Source organism: Anolis carolinensis, chromosome 1 (genome assembly GCF_035594765.1).
Source record: "Anolis carolinensis isolate JA03-04 chromosome 1, rAnoCar3.1.pri, whole genome shotgun sequence".
Taxonomy (NCBI): domain Eukaryota; kingdom Metazoa; phylum Chordata; class Lepidosauria; order Squamata; family Dactyloidae; genus Anolis; species Anolis carolinensis.
In genome coordinates, this window is record NC_085841.1 from 266,268,875 (window position 1) to 266,289,282 (window position 20,408).

Here is a 20,408-nt window from a genome sequence, read left to right on the forward strand (position 1 = left end):
AATGTTTGCTAGAAATCTATCCTGCTTCCATCTCCTTGGCATTACTCCATCTGCAAACAACTTCCTTGCTTACAGGGTTTCACTACTTCCTTGGATTATCTTAGATGGAGAATGGGGTCATATGATATCGCAGTAATGTAAAAAGTAAAATGCCAGTAGATTTATGCTCCTCGTTGGTTCCTATTCAGTCTTGTTTTTGGTGAGCTACCTGACAAACGTATTTCTGACAAAGAATGAATATTGGATATAGAAACAAAGGGAGCATCTACACAGACCATTTAATGCAGGCTACCTTCAAACTGTGGTGGCCAGACAACAAACTTCCACAAAAATGTGTGAAAGAATGCCCTTAATGTGCATCAGTACTCTGTGGTTCCAGGCCTCAAACTGGTTCTAGGATTTCCTATGCAATCATCTGTACAGCAAAACCATTTTCTTCAGTATTGGTTTGAAACTGCATTAAATTGTCAATGTAGATGGGGCCATAGTTTCCTGATGTGCTTTCAGCAGCTACCCACATCTCACAAAAAAAATGGAATTTATCATCTTCAGTGAAGGGATGCAAACAACAAACATAACATGTGCTATGATTTTCTGCAGTACTTTTTTACATGTATCTCTAGTTATAGAGTAGTGGTGGCTTTTTCTTTTCTTTTTTTCAAAACAGGAATATTTCTCTATATTTCAAACATGATGGATGGCCATCTACATTAATAACAATCCAGTATGTTTTTTCTTTATCTGAAATCATATTGATTTGAGTGCTGCATGATGAGAAGGGGGTGAGCTACGTACACATACATAGCCTAATTTTGGCTGTAATATACTTGGGGAATGATTTCCTTTTTCTTTATTTTATGGAGACTATGTATGTACACACACAATGGAATAAAATTAAATTAGGTTTGTGTGTGTGTATGAACCAGTGCAAACAACAGCATTACTGATTTTAGTACTGTGGCAGAATGATAAACTATCAACTGTTTATAACAGGGTTACAAAACCATGTAGCTCTCTAGATGTTGTTTCACTACAGATCCATTCATGATAATCTATACCACTTGCCTTAAAAAAAACACAACAAATGTCTTAATATTTCTCACACAGTAAGTTGGTTATCTGTAATGCATACTCTTAACAGTTACATGTTACGTGTGTTACATTCATTGTCTGCCAGATATATTAGTGCATACAGTTGGCCTTCCAAATTCATGTATTCTGGACCCAAAAACAAACCCTTACTTTTGCCATTTTACACAAGAGACACCATTTTACTATACCACTGTATATAATGGGACTGGAGCATCCATGGATTTTGGTATTCTTCAGAGCTGGTAGAGGAAGGGTTGGAACCAAACCCCAGCAGACACCAAAAACCCACAATAGCAATATTTTGCAGGCATAAAAGAAGCAAAGGTATTGATAAACAAGAACGTTCCTATTAGCCATTAACATCTATCTATATATCTAGCCCTTGGTGGAACAGTGGGTTAGACTGCTGAGCTGCTGAACTTGTTGACCGAACAGCGGTTCGAATCCAGGGAGCAGGGTGGGTTCCAGCTGTTAGCACCAGCTTTTGCCAACCTAGAAGTTTGAAAACATGCAAATGTGAGATCAATAGGTACCACTACAGTGGGAAGGTAATCGTGCTTCATGTAGTCAAGCTGGTCACATGGAGGTGTCTAAGGACAATGCCGACTCTTCGGCTTAGAAATGGAGACGAGCACCAACCCCCAGAGTCGGACATGACTAGACTTAATGTCAGGGGAAAACCTTTACCTTTACCATCTATCTACAGGACATTGACCACAAGATTTCTGTCCATCATATGCAGGATGTTCTTCAACATGGGGAGATGTGGGAGATCAAAGACTGGTAAACATTATTTTACACCAAGAAAGCTTGCTGAAATTATATGAATTAAATACATTTATACAAGTTTTATGTTGTTTGTAGAAGTTATTCTAAAGGTTGGAAGGAGTACTATCACGTCACAATATGAAATTCTATTCACTGGTTGTTTTGGCATTGTTTTGAATTAACAAGGTTCTAAATTTTCCTTTACAAAATCAGTATAGTGAAAGCATTCTGAATTTAATGCTCACACAGCATTTGTATGGAAATGTGGAATACCCCAGGTATTGGTAATCACATAGCCATAATTGTATCATCTGTAACCAAGTTATCCACAGTAAACTAATACTGTATATGTGAAGTACATCTTACACTACATACTCCATCAAAATTTGATAGTTTTAACTATATTGAGGTTGTCCCTTGAGATAGCTCTGGTAATCATTTTCCCCACTCTAAATCCATGAAATATGCAATTGTGAACTTTCTTTCAAATAGCAAGGAATTGGTCTGTGTTATCCTGAGCTGTAGTAAAGGTGAAATCTAACTGGTCCTGGTTTTTTGTTTAAATCATCAAAATACAAAGGGAAAAATACAGAGAATTTGCCTTTAATATTTCTGGGGTACATTAGTTTACAAATGCAAGCAGAACAAGGCATTCTGTGCTCCCTTTTTGTTGTTGCTGGATGCCTTCAAGTTGTTTCTTATGCAGTTTTCTGGGTTGAGGTCTCGTCCAAGGTCACCCTGAGGGTTTCCATGGCTGAGTGCAGAATCAAAACTTGCAGAGTTGTAGCCCAATGCTCAAACCACACTGCACTAGCTCCCTACCAAAAGTCATACAGAACACAGAACACCTTCAATACTTCTGCTTGAAAGTATTGCCTTGAACATACTTCTATACATCTCTTGTCTGCCTTCTAGTGACTAAAATCCAAGTGCTTATTGATGAATTCACGAACAAAGGAATTAGTGACACCAATGTAAAGCAATCAAGACTAAGAAAAAATGAATTGGCAGAACACTTAATCTAGCTTCCCACCAAAATAGCATAAGGAACTAGGTTTTTTTTTTAGTCCTAGATGAAATTTTAAGTGTTTCCACCCATCTTCACAAATATTCTCCCTGTAGGGTCTGTATAGAAACAGAGCCTATATGTATGTATGTATGTATGTATGTATGTATGTTACCCCTGAGTAACTTTTACAAGTGACTTCAACTATCTTCTCTCCTTAACTTTTCTTTCTTTTCCATTGATGATTTCTTTCCACCTAGTTCTGTAATATTTTGCCCAGTTATAGAACATTTCTAGAGAATCATAGAACCTGGGATTAGATATACATGCTTAGGATTTGCTTATAGGAACATGGACGATCCAGATTCAGGTCTCCACTGAACTATGAAAGTCATTGGGTGACCTTGGGCTTCCTCTCTTAGCCTAAACTATCTTTTAGGGTTGTTGTGATGATAAAATGGAAGAGTGACATATAGTGTTTGAGATCACTGGAAGAAAGGACAGACACAAGTAAAATGTAATTAACAAGCAAATACATGTGGGCATGATTAAACACCTGCAGGCAAAATTTTACTATCACCACAGTCATAATGTTTCTAAATGGAGGCTATTTACACATTCAGGTGTAAATCGCACCAACAAGAATCAAAATTATATCCGTGTGTATGTGAGGCAAAAGCAGATACAATTACTGTGCCTTTACATTTAATATGCAATGAAAGCAACAAAAAAGGGCATCAGTTTAGGAAATAACAATTTTCAGGAGTGTAGCAGGAAGGTGGAGGAATATAACATTTTCCTCCTTGGCAAACATCCACCTATGTAGCTGGCATTTGTATCAGGAGAACATCACCCAGTGGCCTCAGTTAAGTTATAATCTAACCCAGAAGTCCTCAAACTTTTAAAGCAGAGGGCCATTTTATGGTTTTTCGGGCTGTTGGGCGCCCAGACTCTAGTTTGAAAAAAAACATGAACAAATTCCTATGCACAGTGCACTTACCTTATTTGTAGTGTAAAAAAAAACCCCATGAAATAACAACAGAATATTTAAAACGAAGAACAATTTTAACCAACATAAACTGACCAGTATTTCATTGGGAAGTGTGAGCCTGCTTTTGGCTGACGAGATAGTCAGGACTGTTGTTGTGTGCCTTCAGGTTGGTTCAGACTTAGGATGACCCTAAGTCTAAAATTTAGGGTGGCAGACGGGTAAATAACCCTGGGGGATCGCATCTAATCCATGCTTATAAGACAGTAAGTCCCACTGAATTAAGTGGAGCATAATTCTCAGTAGTAAAGGTAAAGGTTTTCCCCTGACGTTAAGTCCAGTCATGTCTGACTCTGGGGGTTGGTGCTCATCTCCATTTCTAAGCCGAAGAGCCAGCGTTGTCCGTAGACACCTCCAAGGTCATGTGGTCAGCATGACTGCATGGAGTGCCGTTACCTTCCCGCAGGAGCGGTACCTATTGATCTACTCACATTGGCATGTTTTCGAACTGGTAGGTTGGCAGGAGCTGGAGCTAACAGCGGCCGCTCCCGGGATTTGAACCTGGGACCTTTCGGTCTCTAGCTCAGTGCTTTAACGCACTTCGCGACCGGGGCTCCTATAATTCTCAGTAGACCTATATAAGTTTGTACTGCTAACCTGGTCCTGAATCTGCCAATACTCATGGCAGTGACCAAAAAGCTATCTAGCCAAGAATAGCACACAATTTTTATTGTGAAATTGAGATGAGACTACAATGAATAACACTATGTAACACTATTTTTGTTCCTGGGTTATAAATGTAATTTTCTGATTGATTCTATCTTAAAAACATGGAAAAGGTTTATCAAACTGAAAAAAACCTTTATTTTTGCCAGACATCCTGCAGCACATTTTGCTATCGTTTTTCAATGAATATCTCATTGAGTCTCAACCAACTCAACATAGTTTTGTGGTAGACACAAAAACAAAATTTCTGGAGTTTAACAACTACTTTCAATGTAAGTACCACACAATTAAACAGGAATAACACTTTCAAACCAGAAACATATTTTTTTCAAATCTTGTTACATAGTGTAATCAATCACTGTGCAATCCGGACCATATATATTTACACATATCGCAGGTAATTCCATACAGTCTTTGCAGGCAAGACGGGTATATCTCATAGAGAAGAGCAGCCTCTCCTTCTCATAGAACTGGCATCCAAAATGAACATGGTGGGAAGAGGGGGGAGGTCTTTCCTCATTTTTAATATGTTAAACAGGCTCAGGCAAAGGCTTTCTGCCAGGAAACAAAACACATGATCCGCAGGACACAATCCAGAATTATGCTACTCTAGTCGGCAGCTGGCATACTCTGGGTGCTATTCTGCTACTTGTATTTTTTGTTTATTTTCTTTTAAAAATCTCAGTTTGTTCATTCACTATTAACAAAGTGAGAAAAAGGCTGCATTACTAGTTATGACCTTCTCCCTAATATGATCCAAATCTTGTTTGGGAGTACTGGGCATTGGCAAGCAGTTTGAAGTAGGGAACATGTAAAACAAAGTCCTACTATATCCAAAATTGATGTGTATAATCCTGGGTTACTTTGGATGCCAGTTATATGTCTCTCACCAATTGCCTTTAGTTGGTCCTGTAAACCTGATTATTACATTGATGTGCTCATGCAGCAGTGGCAGCTGTTTAAAACATGTGTTTCGGAACCTGTTGAAAAAAGATACTCTGATGTATACCTGATTTAAAGAATGCATTATTTTATCTATTTAACATCCTTTAAAATTTCATATATTTAAAACGTTAAATTATTTTAAGTTTTAAGAGACAACTCTAGGGACTTTATAGCCTTCGGCATATTGGCTGCCTCCCAGCCACTGTGCTCTGAGTCTGAACTTATGTTAACACAGATCAGCGTTTCTGTTTGTTTTTTAAAGAGACAGCTCCTGGTTGGATTCCTAATCATTCAGGTTTGTTTATATTGCCTGAACAGATATGCTCCTCCAGTGGCATCAGGGGATCAAAGTTTTCTGCAGAATTCATGCTGAAGTGTGTGCCTACTGCCTAGGGTGAGGCATATCTTAGTGAATATAAGTAACCTGTAAAGGTAAAGGTTTCCCCTGACGTTAAGTCCAGTCATGTCTGACTCTGGGGGTTGGTGCTCATCTCCATTTCTAAGCTGAAGAGCCAGCATTGTCCGTAGACACCTCCAAGGTCATGTGGCCAGCATGACTGCATGGAGCACCGTTCCCACCAGAGTGGTACCTATTGATCTACTCACATTGGCATGTTTTCGAACTGCTAGGTTGGCAGGAGCTGGAGCTAACAGTGGCCGCTCCCGCCACTCCCGGGGTTTGAACCTGGGACCTTTCGGTCTCCAGCTCAGTGCTTTAACACACTTTGCCACCGGGGCTCCTCCACAGTAACCTGTATCCACACGCAATTGTAGGGGCTGCTTCAAGCACATAAGCATGGTCCAGCTCTTCATTTCCCATTATGTATATTTGACTGTATTTTAATAAATCTAAGCTCAACTGAAGTCCTGCTGATTTCACTGACAGGAAAAGTTACATCTATTACCAATCAGTATAATTTGGGACTTAAAGCTCAAGCTGAATCATTATCACACATGTGTGAACCAGTCTGCAGTAATTTGGGAAAGCATCCCACTTCCTCCAGTTGTATTTAAATCTACAAGAATATATTTGTATGAATATTTCTGTCAGGAGGAGCAAGTGTTTTCCTTCTCTCATTAGGCAACTGCTACATACTTGAAAGATTACCTGAAAGCATCAATTGGTGTAGAACACACAAGTGATATTATGGCTTTGATATATTTTTTAAATAAAAATGTATTGTTTTTAAGTCTATTGATGGTTTAATTTGGTTTTTTCAAAGGTTTATATGTATACTTTTGTTTTTAATCTGTTTTGTTTCTAAACAAATTGTTGGCTGCCTTGAGTCTCATTAATGGGGAAAAGGTGGGATATAAAGCAACAAAGGAGGGTGTGAACCTATTAGATCTCCACTAGGTCTAGAATCATAGATCTGGAAGGGGCCTTATAAACTACTGAATCCAAACTATTTACTCAGTGCAAGAGTTTCAGCTAATATACGTAGGTCTCTGTCCAGCCTCTTTTTGAAGACATCCAGCAAAGGAGACTCCATGCAGTTGGTTCCATTGCCAAACTGCTTTTACTACCAAGAAGTTCCTTCTAATGTCCTATAAGTACAACCATTAAACCTGTGGTCTTCAATCCTTTGGAGCAGCAGAGAACAGGCACGCTTCCTCTTCTTTGTAACAACTCTGGAGGTATTTAAAGAATACAGTCATCTCTCCTCTCAGTGTTCACTTCACCAATGTCCAATTCCTTCAACCTTTTCCCATGTTTTGTTCTATATACCTCTTATCATCCTTGTTGTCCCTTTCTAAACCTGTTTCAACTTGTCTATAAAATGAGCTGCCCAGAACTGAACAGAATACAGCCTGATCAGCACAGAATGCAGAGGGACCATTGCTTCTCTTGGCTTGAAAACTATGCTTCTATTAGCCAATTCATTTTATTGTGAAATTTCCAATTTGGTAACAATTACATGTGGACAGGATGGTGGGAGGATAATGTTCTTACAAACTTGGGTGTGTATGTATTCCACTCTATTATAACAAAAGAACGATGAGTATCTTTCAGATAATTACACTTACGTGTGCACACAGTACAGGTTTTTCAAGCAGTTTGCAACATTTTCCACTTTCTCAAAAGTGAACCTTTTGCAATGCATTCTGCCTCTATCTGTCCCATAGATCCCTATATAATAACTATAGATGTAGTGATCACCATCTCTTTTGTCACTCTTCTTCTGTGCCTTTGAAAAATGATGTGCTTGCATTTTCTCCATTCCTCCCATCTCTTCCCCTGCGACAGAGGCAAAGCTTCAAGAGACAAAAGAGCCCTATGGGTTTGCTCCAGGATACACTGACACAAAATCTTCTGACCTGTGTCATGCAGAAGGTCAAAGTAATTGACCATAATAGTCCCTTCTAGCAGTGAGAGCTATAAAAATACAGAAGCTGTGTAGCCGTTGCAAGCCCTGATGACATATTCCTCATTTTGCTTTTACCCATGCATTGCATACAGAGCAGGTTATTTCCCAGTCACAGGAAACAGTCACATTTCCATGGGCTGACAGACATCTTCACAACTGTAATGATTATCACTTTGTGTTTCCCTTTTCTCATTTGAAGCCAATTTGGGTTTTTTGTTTATAAGAACTGTGGCACTGATAGAACCAGTGGGAATTGCAGATTCCCTGTACAGGCAGTTCCTTGGTTACACACAAGATAGGTTCTGTAGGTTAGTAAGTTGAATGTGTATGTTAAGTCAGAACAGGTACATTTTTTAAAGTGTAACTTCAGCCAAATATATATATATTAGTTTTGAATAGTATAGGGAAGATTTAACAGCCCTGTAATGTCTGTTTGCTGTCTGTGCCCCTGTTCAGAAGATATTACCTCACTTTTTGTCCCTGTGACAACTGGATTTTGAAAAAAAACTGGCATGTTGTGAAAACAAAGATTGGTGATAAAGCTTCAGTGGATACACCTATTCCCCACGATAACTCTTCTGTGAGTTAATTTTCCTTCCCAAGCATAGATTTCTCCCACTTCCTGTTTTCTCATCACTGTTTGTAACAAGGAGTCAGGAGTCATATGTAAGTTGGACATTTGTAACTCAGGAACAGCCTGTAGTTACTTTTGGGCAGCTAGGTTTCTATCTATCTCCCTCTGGAGTATTGCAAGATTTATTCTCACAGTTGTCAAATCCATATCCAAAAACATCAACTGTGGTTCTGATTTTCCAAAGTGCAGCACAGTTTCTATAACCTTCCAAGCCTTACCTAAGCCTGGACTAAGCACTACCGCACCGCCTGCATGAATTTTTATTGAGATTTTGACTGGTTAGCTCTTGTTTTAAACATAGGTTATACATGTGGGAAGAATAAGAGGTTACAAGGCTTGCAAGAATAACAAAGGGGTGCATCATCCAAAGCACCTGTTAAAGATTTACATTCTCCTTTTCTAATGGATAAATCTAATTTCAGGCTCTCATTTTAATTAATGGCTTCCCTGTTTAAAAAAAAAAATCTGTCTGAGCTCTTTGCCCACATATAAAGCCATTTCTCAGGCTACTGCTATGATTCTCAAGAGTCCATTTTTAAAAAAATTAAAGCAATAAATATACTTGGTTTAGCTCTAGACAAAACTACTATAATCTTTTAAAGAAAATGTTTCCTTTCAACCACAATGTTGGTTCTATAGCTAAGCTGCCTATTTTATTATATTATCTTCGAATAAACAAAACACTTTTCATCATTTCACTTTGATGTGTAAGAGTGGGTAATACATTATTTAGTTGCTTAAATATCTCAAAGGCATCAGATCATATCTGATCATAGAATCATAGAGTTGGGAGAGACCTCATGGGCCATCCAGTCCAACCTCCTGCCAAGAAGCAAGAAAACCACATTCAAGGCACCCCCAACAGATGGCCATCCAGTTTCTGCTTTAAAGCCTCCAAAGGATCCTCCACCACAGTCTGAGGCAGAGAGTTCCGCTGCTGAACAGCTCTCACAATTAGGAAGTTCTTCCTAATGTTCTGGTGGAATCTCCTTTCCTGTAGTTTGAAGCCAGTGTCCTAGTCTCCAGGACAGCAGAAAACAAGCTTACTCCCTCCTCCCTACTACTAATGAATCCCAGGTGCTGTAGGCTCTATTTTAGAAGATGGAACAGGCAAAACCATCTCTGAGTTTTCCCTGCCTAAGAAGGCCCTATGAAATTCATGAGGTCACCATATATCAATAGGCAACTTAATGGCACACATAATAGATAATCTGCACTTTTTAAATCAGCATACAAATTGTTCCTGTGAAAAACATTCCATCAAATAGTATAATCATCTTTGTGACCTCTATTTTCTAACAGAAATTGATTTTTGAAATGTAGTGTTGTTGCATGCAAGTTCATTGAGACATCAAGTCCCACTGGGTCATGCAGATCGTGTAGTGTACCCAATTTTAAAAAATAATAATTGTGGCATAGTTTTGTGCCAGTATGTCGGCCGGCTGTTTTTTTAAGGGGGAAAGTAGAACACTGCAAGTTGGAACCTGGAAAGGAGGGGAAACCTGTCTCTGATATCCAGCACTGCTTATTCCCATGCCAGCCTCTGCCACCTCTTAATCAGGTCTACTGAACACCAGAGTATCAACTGAATGCAACCCATCACTATCTACATATGCTTGCACTCTTTAGCCACAGTGGTCCACACTCCAGTTCCCTTCTCAGTCGCAATAGTATGCAGCAGGCATTTTTATCATCGTCATCTTCTTGCCAAAACATCCATTAATATGCCAATCAATACATCAGGAAAAACTATAAAGATAAGTATAAAACAGGAGGACACAGGGACAAAATAATGTAAAACAACTGAGACTGATTCCATAAGCAGGAGCAGTAATAGCAAACAACTGGTAACTAAAGCACCGCTTTCTCAAATTCCTTGGAGGAAACTATTATTTGAGTCATTTGAAAATTGTCAAGGTGCAAGAGAAAAGAACCTAATTGGGGAGAGAATCTCAAAGCCTGAAGCTGACTGCTGAGAGGTCACTCTACTCTGCAGGGAAACAGAGAATTTTCTGAAAGGCAGACAATTAATTGGAAAGGAAGAATGAATCGGGCTGATAGGCCAGGATCCAACTGGATATTCCCGATGGATATCTACTGTTTCCGACAGAATCAGCAGCCCCACTCCCTTATGCAGCCTCCTAAATACAACCTAAAAATCTTCTTTAGAGGTTTCAATGTGAGTGACTGATATAGTTCAATGAGAGATTCAATTATATTTCCTGGTCAGAAGAAGAGCAAAGGTTGTCAGTGTTTTGTTTTCAACTACCATACCGCATGTATTAAATCTGCTCACCAATTCAATCACATCTGTATTATGTCCCAAGATCTTGTGAATGGCAACTACTTTCTCCATTTCAACTCCTTCTAACATCACCGTTACCCAGGCACAAGCGTATAAATCTGCCAATATGTTTGGTACACCTATCACACATTTTTGTAATGATAAAGGACTCACAAGATGCTTTGTTAAATTCAAAGATGCAGCCATGTTAGTCTGGAATATCAGCATACAAAGGGATGCTGTAGCATTTTAGAGACTAATAGAGATAATTAATGAAGAAGCACAAGCTTTCGTAGACTAGGTTTACTTCTTCAGGTGTTTTGTTGGTTTTACTATAACAGATTAACAGGGTCATTCCTTTAAAATTATTTTTTTTTGAAATTTTAGGTATAATTATAATTAATAACAACTTTAAAGTTGCTTATAAATATAATCCTAGATTATAATTATAGAATTATATATCTGGTTTCTTTAGAATTCTATAGTTGATTATACTTGTTATTCTCTTTCATCTCTGTAATTATTTTGTGTTGCTGATAATGAACAATCTCTGTATCTTTCTATTCTGCAGTAGTTTTTCAAAGTTCCAAAATTCAGTGTCCTCTTCTTAAGTTTCTGATATTTTCAGGGTTTCCTGGGCCACAAATTCCAAAAATCTCTTGCCCATGTACTCTGTTCTTCTTATTATTGTTTCGTGCTTTCAATTTGGTTATGATTTATGACTATCCTAAAAGAAATCTATCACAGTGCTTTCTTGGCAAAATTGGTTTAGAGGATTTTTTTTCCTTCACCTTCATGAGGCTGAGCGAGTGTGTAACGTCTTCAAAGTCACCCAGTGGATTTCCATGGCTTTGCAAGGATTTGACCCTTGGTCTTCAGAATAGTGGTCAAGTGCTCAAACCACTATACCATACTGGCCCCACTCTAGTGACATGACATGCAACAAATTCTTACTTATAACATCTTTTCCTTCCGCCAAATACTTCCTGCTAGTCAAAAAATAAACGTGCTACCAAGTACCTTTCTCCAAGCTTTGTTTCATCTTATTTCCCCCTTATATGCTGAAGCTTAGCTGTCATAAATATAACAGAGCTATAGTTAAAGGACTTGTCACCAACAGCAATTATGGCAACATTAATATGAGATCCATTTTCCTTCTCCATAAATCCTTTATTAAAATATGTTGCAGCACTTAGGTTAAACACAAACAGACATTTGAAATTATGTTCCTGTTTGTCAGAGTACTGGGGCAGGGAGTTAAACATTTCCAAGTTCTTTCATATCATTGTTATACTGGGGGGCCCTCAATCTCCTATGGGGCAGAGGTGCTTTGCAGAAGACATGAAATTATTCCTTATATGCCAGCATGTTGACACATAATACTCCTAACTGAGCTTAGTAAAGAGCACTTAGAAAACTTTCCTGAAAGGTCTTCCAAATCCAGATCTTGAAATTTTGGGGGGCTGATAGGGAGAAGAAGAAAGATTGAAAAAAATGACCCAATAGCCTTACTTAGTAAGTGCTCCTTTTGTGCACCCTCTTCAAAAGCACACTTATGTCCTTTGTTTCTGAAACCTAACTATCTTATATATTACTAATGCCGCTATATTGTAATCTGCTAGCAACATGAGTTTGCACCAGAGATTACCACTGAAGATTACATACATCAGGGACAGCACACATTATATGCTACATCCCTTCCCATGATTCCCCTTATTATCCAGTTTCATTTCCTCCATTCTGGCTTCATTTCCAAAATGTATGCATGCAAACCTCTGCAAAGAACAGAGATGTACCATGATATGGCTATGTTGCTTGAGGGATTCTAGTACAATGAAAAGTTATTGTGTGTACCAAGGTCTTGACTTTTAAAAAAGAGAAATGTTGTACACATGTTATTAACTCCTTCGGTCAGCAAGAATCCTGATCAACCAGACCAGGTATAAATACCAAGAAACTGCATTTCTGCCCGTGTCCAGTTGGCAGAGCAGTATCTTCTCACAGGCACACCTCAAGCTTCACTTTCCAATTTGCTCCAAGTCCAGAGCTGCTCCTCTATGGTCCTGGCCTGGTGATCCTGTAAATTGCTCCTCAAATACAGAACTCAAGATAGACAAAAAAACTAGCACCAGCCAAATAAAATTTCATTGTGGACTGGAGCATTTTAATACATAAAAGGAAGCTAGCCAGATCCAAAGAAAACACCTTGAGATGATGTGGTTGAAGTGTTAAATGTGATTTAGGTTTTCAATATAACTTGGAAAATTTTAATACGAACAGAAGTTCTAATGCATGGCATTTATAAGGAAAGCTAAATAGGGATGAAAACTCTGTTGTCCTCAACACCGAAAGCTTAGTGCAGATTCTCTTTTCTTTCAACAACGAAACCTTCATACATTTTCAAACTTTGACGTTACCATAAATATTAGAAATGTGATTTTTCTAAAAATGTGTGTTATGTTTCACAGAAAGCCAACTTGTGCACTGTATTCTCCATTAGAAAAAAACCCGATATGACCTGTTTGCTCTGACATTTCTTCCCATTTCGCAGTGAACATGTAAGAGTACAAATCCATCAGCTGGACTTGCAACAAGAGATCTTAAGAACAGAATTACCTTCATTCAGTTTCCAAAGGAGCTTCAGAACTTAAAGTGGATACAAAACTGTGTTTTGATGAATGATGGTGGTAAACCATGTAACTTCTGAATTGCCTGCCAAATAATGCTAAACCTTTTATAACAATTTGCATGCAATTGCATATTAAATAAATCCAGTGTCCCAAAATGTTGTAAGAAAAAACACTGCAATCCTATACAAGTCTACTTAGAATTAAGTACTATGGAATTCAGTGGGACTTACTCTTTGCAGCAAAAAGAACACATTTGTAATCTATCCACACATAGTGAAACTGAGGAATGGAAGAAAACAAGTAATGAAGGCAAGTCAGTGAGGCTCCACAAAACAATAAAGGCATGTCAGTGAGGCTCCACAAAACAATCTGGAGGGTACAGGAGCTTTCTGATCCAAACCAAGTATTTGGTTGCCAGCTTATAACACCAAAAAGACGGAGGGTGTATCTAGCTTACAAACAACCCCATAGCACTCTTGTGGAATTCACGGTCGCTGGAGTTATATGCAATTAATTGATCTATTTCTGTGATGAAATCCCTCTGAATAGTGTAAATGCTGGCTGCCAGAACACATCCGCTATATGCTCTGTCTCTCAGTTCACTCAACCCCAGTTGTAGATGCTGCACAATACCCCTAGCCTCCCTCATCCTCACATTCAGTTAGCTATTCTCCCACACTCTTATAAAAGGGGACATAAACAGTGGAGGCAAAAGAATTATCATTATTTTTGATAGATGATCACAGTTTGCTTGTTGGCTCCGCTCAGCAATGAAATTCTGGAGCCCAGCTGGCTCATATTCACCCTGCAGTTATGAGGAATAATTACAAGCCGATCTGGTGTGCTTGGAGGGTAGTATTACCTTAGAAAGAGGGTTATACAAGCTAGATTAGCTATATGGGCAGCTCATTCTGTCTCTCACTTTATCATCAACACCCATCACTGCCATCTCTATTTTCAGTGATGATCAAGCAAGCCAAAAAGCTTTCATAGTGATGTAAAAGGCTTTCCCGAAAGGTTTATTTTGTGCAGATTTGCTGATTTCCTTCCCCATCCCCTTTCTTTTTATTAAGAAAAACAAAACCTGGATTTCCTACCTGCCCTCCTTATCTCTGTGACATGTGCCCTATCCCTCCACCCCATAGCTTGTAGTCTCTGCTCTCCTAGAAAGTCTCCATTGCTGACCTTGTGATTTGTGAAGCCTTGGGGAGAGTGAACCACGAGTGGCTCTTTCTTCTCCCGCCTGGATAACCTGAAGAGCAGCTGTTTCTTCCCCCCTTTTCTTGCTCTTACTTGCTGAAAGACAAAGCTGACCAATGCAGTGGGCAGCAAAGGTTACATGGGATTCAGAGGTCCTCCAAAAAGTAGAGCAAATGCCTCTTTGCTCAAGGGGCTCTTTTCCAAAGATTTCTTGGCTCTTCTAGTTTGCAGCTGTTCTCTTCCTCAAACAATTCTTTTCTCACTAGAAGCCATGCAGATTGCAGAAGACTTCTATCTGAGGGTCAAAATCCAATTCCACAGGTTTGTGAAAAAATTCCTGTTAACAATCCTGATGATACGCATATGAATAATTCATTTATGGAGCACTTAAAATATTTCTTCTTTTTTAAAAAAATTACCTTTTGTTGAAACTGATCCATGCTCTTTGCTAGCAGAAATATGATTGCACAGTTTTGGAAAATATGCATTGCAGTTAACAGCAATATTACAGGTTTTTACACTAGTTGGACTCCAGATGCAACCCCCCCCCCCCCCCCCCCAACTGATGCAACAAATCCTAGCACCTAATGACAAGATTTCTACTTGGAGAACTTAAACATGTTCATAAATGTGATGAATGTCAAATGACTGGAACCTAGATGTCAAATGACTGGAGCCATAAAATGCTGCTTGTTAAGATGGTAAACAAGTTTGTTTCTAAGATCACGATAGAAATAGAATCAAAGTTTAGGATCTATTGTATAGATAGCAAATGCCTCATAAATATGCATAAAATAAGCTTTCATCATGGGATTCATGAGACATTTATCAGGCAAGTAACCCTTTCTTAGTTTCTTCAGCATTATCTTCTACACAAAGGGAAAATTAGCAATGTTACTGTAAGTAAGCGATACAGGATTGACTGACAGTCATGATGGGACAGTGAAGATACTGACTGAAAAGACTTCCTAGTCTAATGCATCTCGGAGCTTCTAATGTAAGGGCACAGCAATAATTTTTGGGTTGCTGTGAGTTTTCTGGGCTGTATGGCCATGTTCCAGAAGCATTTTTTCCTAACATTTCACCCACATCTATGGCAAGCATCCTCAGAGGTTGTGAGGTCTGTTGGAAACTAGTCAAGTGAGGTTTATATATCAGCAATGATTTTTCTTCAGTGTGCCAGGGACCAGCGTTATATTTGTGCCCATTTGCCCACTGTTTTTGAGTAGCACTGTCCTAGCCCATAAAAAGGTCTTGACTTACACATATCAGATACACATTCTATCTATAGTTCATTTATTTACCTCAATAGCTATAAAATTGAAATATAGTATCTAATCATGGCTTAAACCAATTTAAAATGTGTGACAGCAGGTATTTTCTATTTTACATCTCTAGATGTTTTGATCAGTTATTTCCCTGACATTAGCACTAGAATGGTTATTGGTTATTTGGATACAGACCTCACCAACACTTCTGTTTACATTTCTTTTTTAAAAAAGAAAATACAATAATAATCCAGATTTTTAGCAATGAAGCAAAATCTTCATGCCACCCTATAGGCTGTTCCAAGCTATTTCCCTGATAACATGCAACAAGAAACACATTTATTTCTCCATGCAGTTCAGCCAGAGTGAAAACAGACTTCCTCTAGCAATGATATGAGGCTGGGGTGAGTACTTACTTTCAGAGAATACGCCAAGGCAATGAAACCCAGACAGCAGAAATTGAGGTATACAAAGTTGAAGATGGACCAGAGATAGTAATCGTTCACCTCGGTGGTGTCTGGGTAGATTTCAATCACCGTGGTGGGATTAGTCATCGTCTTCTTCTCTACAGAGTGTTTACATTGGACCGGGGGCCTCAGGGTGTCCCCTTTGCAGCTCTTGTTCTCCATGAGGCAAATGGCAGATGAAGGCGACAGGACGGGCGATCCTGGTTGTGCGGGGGGTGCCTTGGAGATGCAGGCAAAGCAGCCCTGTTGGGGGGCGTGCGGGGGTCTTCGAGTCCAAAACGCCCCGTCAAAGGGACATGGAGGGCCCAAGGGGGGTTCCTGTGGCCTCTCCGTGGTGGCAGCCCCCAGTTGACACAACTATATCCCGGCAAAGTGTGATCCCCTGGGGAAGGGGAAGGCAGGGGAAGAACAAGGAGGGAGAGGCAAGGATGCAGGGATGCCAGAGATGCAAACAGGACGGAGGAGGGAAGAGAGTGAGGATGGAGGAGGAAGGAGAGACGGAAGAAGGGGAGAGAAAGATTCCCAGGCAAGGAGAGAAGAGAGAGAGAAAATATCGTTTACACACACGTACCCACAAAGGAATATTGCTCCGGCGCACAGAGCAGTCATTAATGTATGCAGCAGTGTAACACTTCTCTGGCTCCCTGCAGCTGAGTGTCCCGGCTCCTGCAGTAAGCTTGCTCTCCCTTGCCTGGCCTCAGAGTTTATTCTCTCTCTCTCTCTCACACACACACACACAAATGGAGCCTCCAGTGGCGCAATGGGTTAAACCCTTGTGCCTGCAGGACTGCTGACCGACAGGTCAGAGGTTTGAATCCAAGGAGAGCGGGTTGAGCTCCCTCTGTCAGCTCCAGCTGCCTATGCGGGGACATGAGAGAAGCCTCTCACAGGATGGTAAAACATCAAACACCTCGGCGTTCCCTGGGCAACGTCCTTGCAGACGGCCAATTCTCACACCAGAAGCGACCTGCAGTTTCTCAAGTCGCTCCTGTCACGGGTGGGGGGGGGGGAACACACACACACATACACACAATTAAGAGGAAGGCTCATCCATGACACTCCTCTCTCTAGGTCTGCCTTACGTTTGCTTTTCCTCCGCCAAAGTCCTTTGCGGTATTGTCTGATGATGACAACAACTCCTCTCTTTCTCTCTCTCTGTCTCCTCACCTCACCAAGAGCTTAGGAAGAGGAGACAGTTATCTGGCTCGAAGCAGAACTGAAGCAAGAGGCAGGGACGAGAGTGTGGGTCCGGGGTGGCAGAGTGTTCCCCATCCCCTCCTGCGGGGAGGGGGCCAAACCCCGAGTCCGGCGGCACAGCTGCGACAGAGCAGCCTCGCCTCCCAGCCCCCCCCCCCCGCTCCCTCCCTCCCTCCCTCGCAGGTGGCGCCGCCGCTGCCTCGCCTCCCGGTCCCTGCTTTCACCTGCCAGCGGGGCTCCCGGGCGGACAATGTCGCCCGGTCAGAGGTGGCGGCGAGGAGGAGAGGAGAGGAGAGGAGAGGAGGAGGAGGGGCAAGGCTGGCAGGAGCGCGCCCTCGTCCCCCTCAGCCCGCCAGGAAAAGAGCCCTCGCTCTGCCCCGGCGCCTGCCAGGGCCAGCGCTCCCCGTCCATCCCGCCATCTCCTCTCCCGCTGGAATGGGGAGAGAGAGACACACACAAGCACACACACACACACACACACACAGAGGGAGAGGCTGCTCACCCAGGGAGGGAGGGAGGGAGGACAGCCAGGGAGTCAGCCCTGCCTCCGGCTCTGCTTTTTTTTACCAACTGGAGTTGCAGCTGGACAGGGAAAGGGGGAGGAGGAGGTCAAGCAGCACCCTCCTCTCTGGGTTGCTGTGAGTTTTCCGGGCTGTATGGCTATGTTCCAGGAGCATTCTCTCCTGACGTTTCGCCCACATCTATGGCAGGCATCCTCAGAGGTTATTGAGGTCTGTTGCAGACTAGGCAAGGGAGGTTTATACATCTGTGGAAGGTCCAGGGTGGGAGAAAGAACTCTTTGTCTGTTGGAGGCAGGTGTGAATGTTGCAATTCATCACATTGATTAGCATTGAAAAGCTTCAAGGCCTGGCTGATTCCTGCCTGGGGGAATCTTTGGGTGGGAGGTGTTAGCTGGCAAAATACTTGGGAATTACCCTGGACCGTGCTTTTTTTTTCTAGCAAAAAGTGGGTGCTAGAAATAATATCATACGAAAGCTGACTGGCACAACCTGGGAATCACAACCAGACACAGTGAAGACATCTTCTTTGCACTTTGCTACTCTGCTGCTGAATACGCATGCCCAGTATAGAACACATCGCACCACGTTAAAATAGTAAATGTGTCCCTTAATGAGACATGAATAGGCCCTTCAGACTTGTCTTCATACTGTTATTGGTTATGTTTACAAAATTGTCTGACACCTTATTACTGTTCCTTATCCCATATGTTATAGCACTTTAATGGAACCTGTCCCCGTATTCCTCCTTTTTTCTCTCTGATTTTATCTATAGACCCTTGAGCTCTGCACTAGTCACCTTTTGCCTTGTGCAAAATCGATGCTCAGGCTTTTAAAGTAATTGTCTTGTTATGTTGTTTTTGTTTATTGTTGGAATGTTTTAAAATGCTGTTAAATTTTAGACATGTAATGCTAGGTTATGTTGTTGTTTGAGCTTATCCCTGTGTAAGCCGCCCCAAGTCCCTTCGGGGAGATGGGGCAGGATATAAGAATAAAGATGATGATGATGATGATTATTATTATTATTATTTATTACATGCTGCATTATCACAGGATGTCTATGCCCCCACACTGCTGGAGAAATATACAGTTTATCTGGTGACATTCGCCAGGAAGTAGCAGCCAATAATAAAAGGACCAAGGCAGTGACATCTCCGGCCCACCCCCTTGTTCAGATATCACCCAGCATGCCAATGCCTTAAATCAGTGGTTCTCAACCTGGGGTCCCCAGATGTTTTTGGTCTTCAACTTCCAGAAATCCTAATAGCTGGTAAACTGGATTGGGTTTCTGGGAGTTATAGGCCAAAAACATCTGGGGAACCCCAAGCTGAAAACAGCTGCCTTAAATCAAGAAATAGTTTTCTAAGATCTACAAGATACTTGCAGGAACATCTCAGCAACTGAGAGTCCAAAAGTGGCAGGCTAAAACCCAGAACCTCAAGCCATGGCTGATACCAAATGAGAGACTCCCTCCTGGGCACATACGGTAGAAGATTGGGTGATTTGGAAGGTGCTGAACAGACTGTGTTCTGGAACCACGAAATGCAGAGCCAAACTTAAGAAACGGGTCCGCAAAGTGGAGTTCACAACATGCAAGTGTGATGAAGAGCAAACCACAGATCACCTATTACAATGCAGCCTGAGCCCTGCCACGTGCACAATGGAGGAACTTCTTATAGCAACACCAGAGGCACTCCAAGTGGCCAGCTTCTCGTCAAAGGACATTTAGCATAAAGCCAAGTTTTTAACGTTGTGTTTTTAAATAGATTATAACTGTACCCAGAGCCGGCCCTAAGTATTTTTCAAGTGTAGGCGAACAGAATTTTGCCCCCCCCCCCCCAAAAAAATCACTGAAAAATAAAAGTGTTGGATAAGCGAAAATGTTTGATAATAAGGAGGGATTAAGGAAACGCCTATTAAACATCAAATTACATTAAGATTTTACAAATTAAGCACTAAAACATCATGTTTTACAACAAATCCACAGAAAAAGCAGTTCAATACCTTGCGGAGGCAGAGTGCAGGAGACAGGAATTGCCTTGATGGCGCCCCCAACAAGATGGTGCCACAGGCAAATGCCTAGTTGGCCTGGTGGTTGAACCGCCTCTGACTGTACCCTCAGTTCACTTCTGACATGATAAAAAATAGCTGGCCCTGATTAATTAATGTCTGGAATTCCTCTTGTTTTCAGAGTGTTATTTACTATCCTGATTTTGGAGTTTTGTAATACTGGTAGCCAGATTTTGTTCATTTTTATGGTTTCCTCCTTTCTGTTGAAATTGTCCACATACCTGTGGATTTCAGTGGCTTCTCATG

General features: G+C 40.9%; 1 protein-coding gene across 4 annotated transcripts in view; it reads right to left on the reverse strand.

Moving 5' to 3' along the window:
* ifitm10 (interferon induced transmembrane protein 10) overlaps positions 1-20,408 on the reverse strand; it is a 42,547-nt gene that overhangs the window by 20,978 nt on the left and 1,161 nt on the right. The window contains exons 1-2 of one of the 4 annotated variants that reach the window (XM_062967629.1): positions 17,799-18,022; positions 16,327-16,759 (exon numbers count right to left, since the gene is read on the reverse strand). In XM_062967629.1, coding sequence (XP_062823699.1) covers positions 16,327-16,539 — 213 coding nt within the window. In that variant the 5' untranslated portion in view covers positions 16,540-16,759; positions 17,799-18,022. Of the gene's footprint in view, positions 1-16,326; positions 16,760-17,459; positions 17,720-17,798; positions 18,023-20,408 lie in introns of those variants that run through there. The other 3 variants (XM_062967631.1, XM_062967627.1, XM_062967630.1) reach the window with 3 other exon arrangements.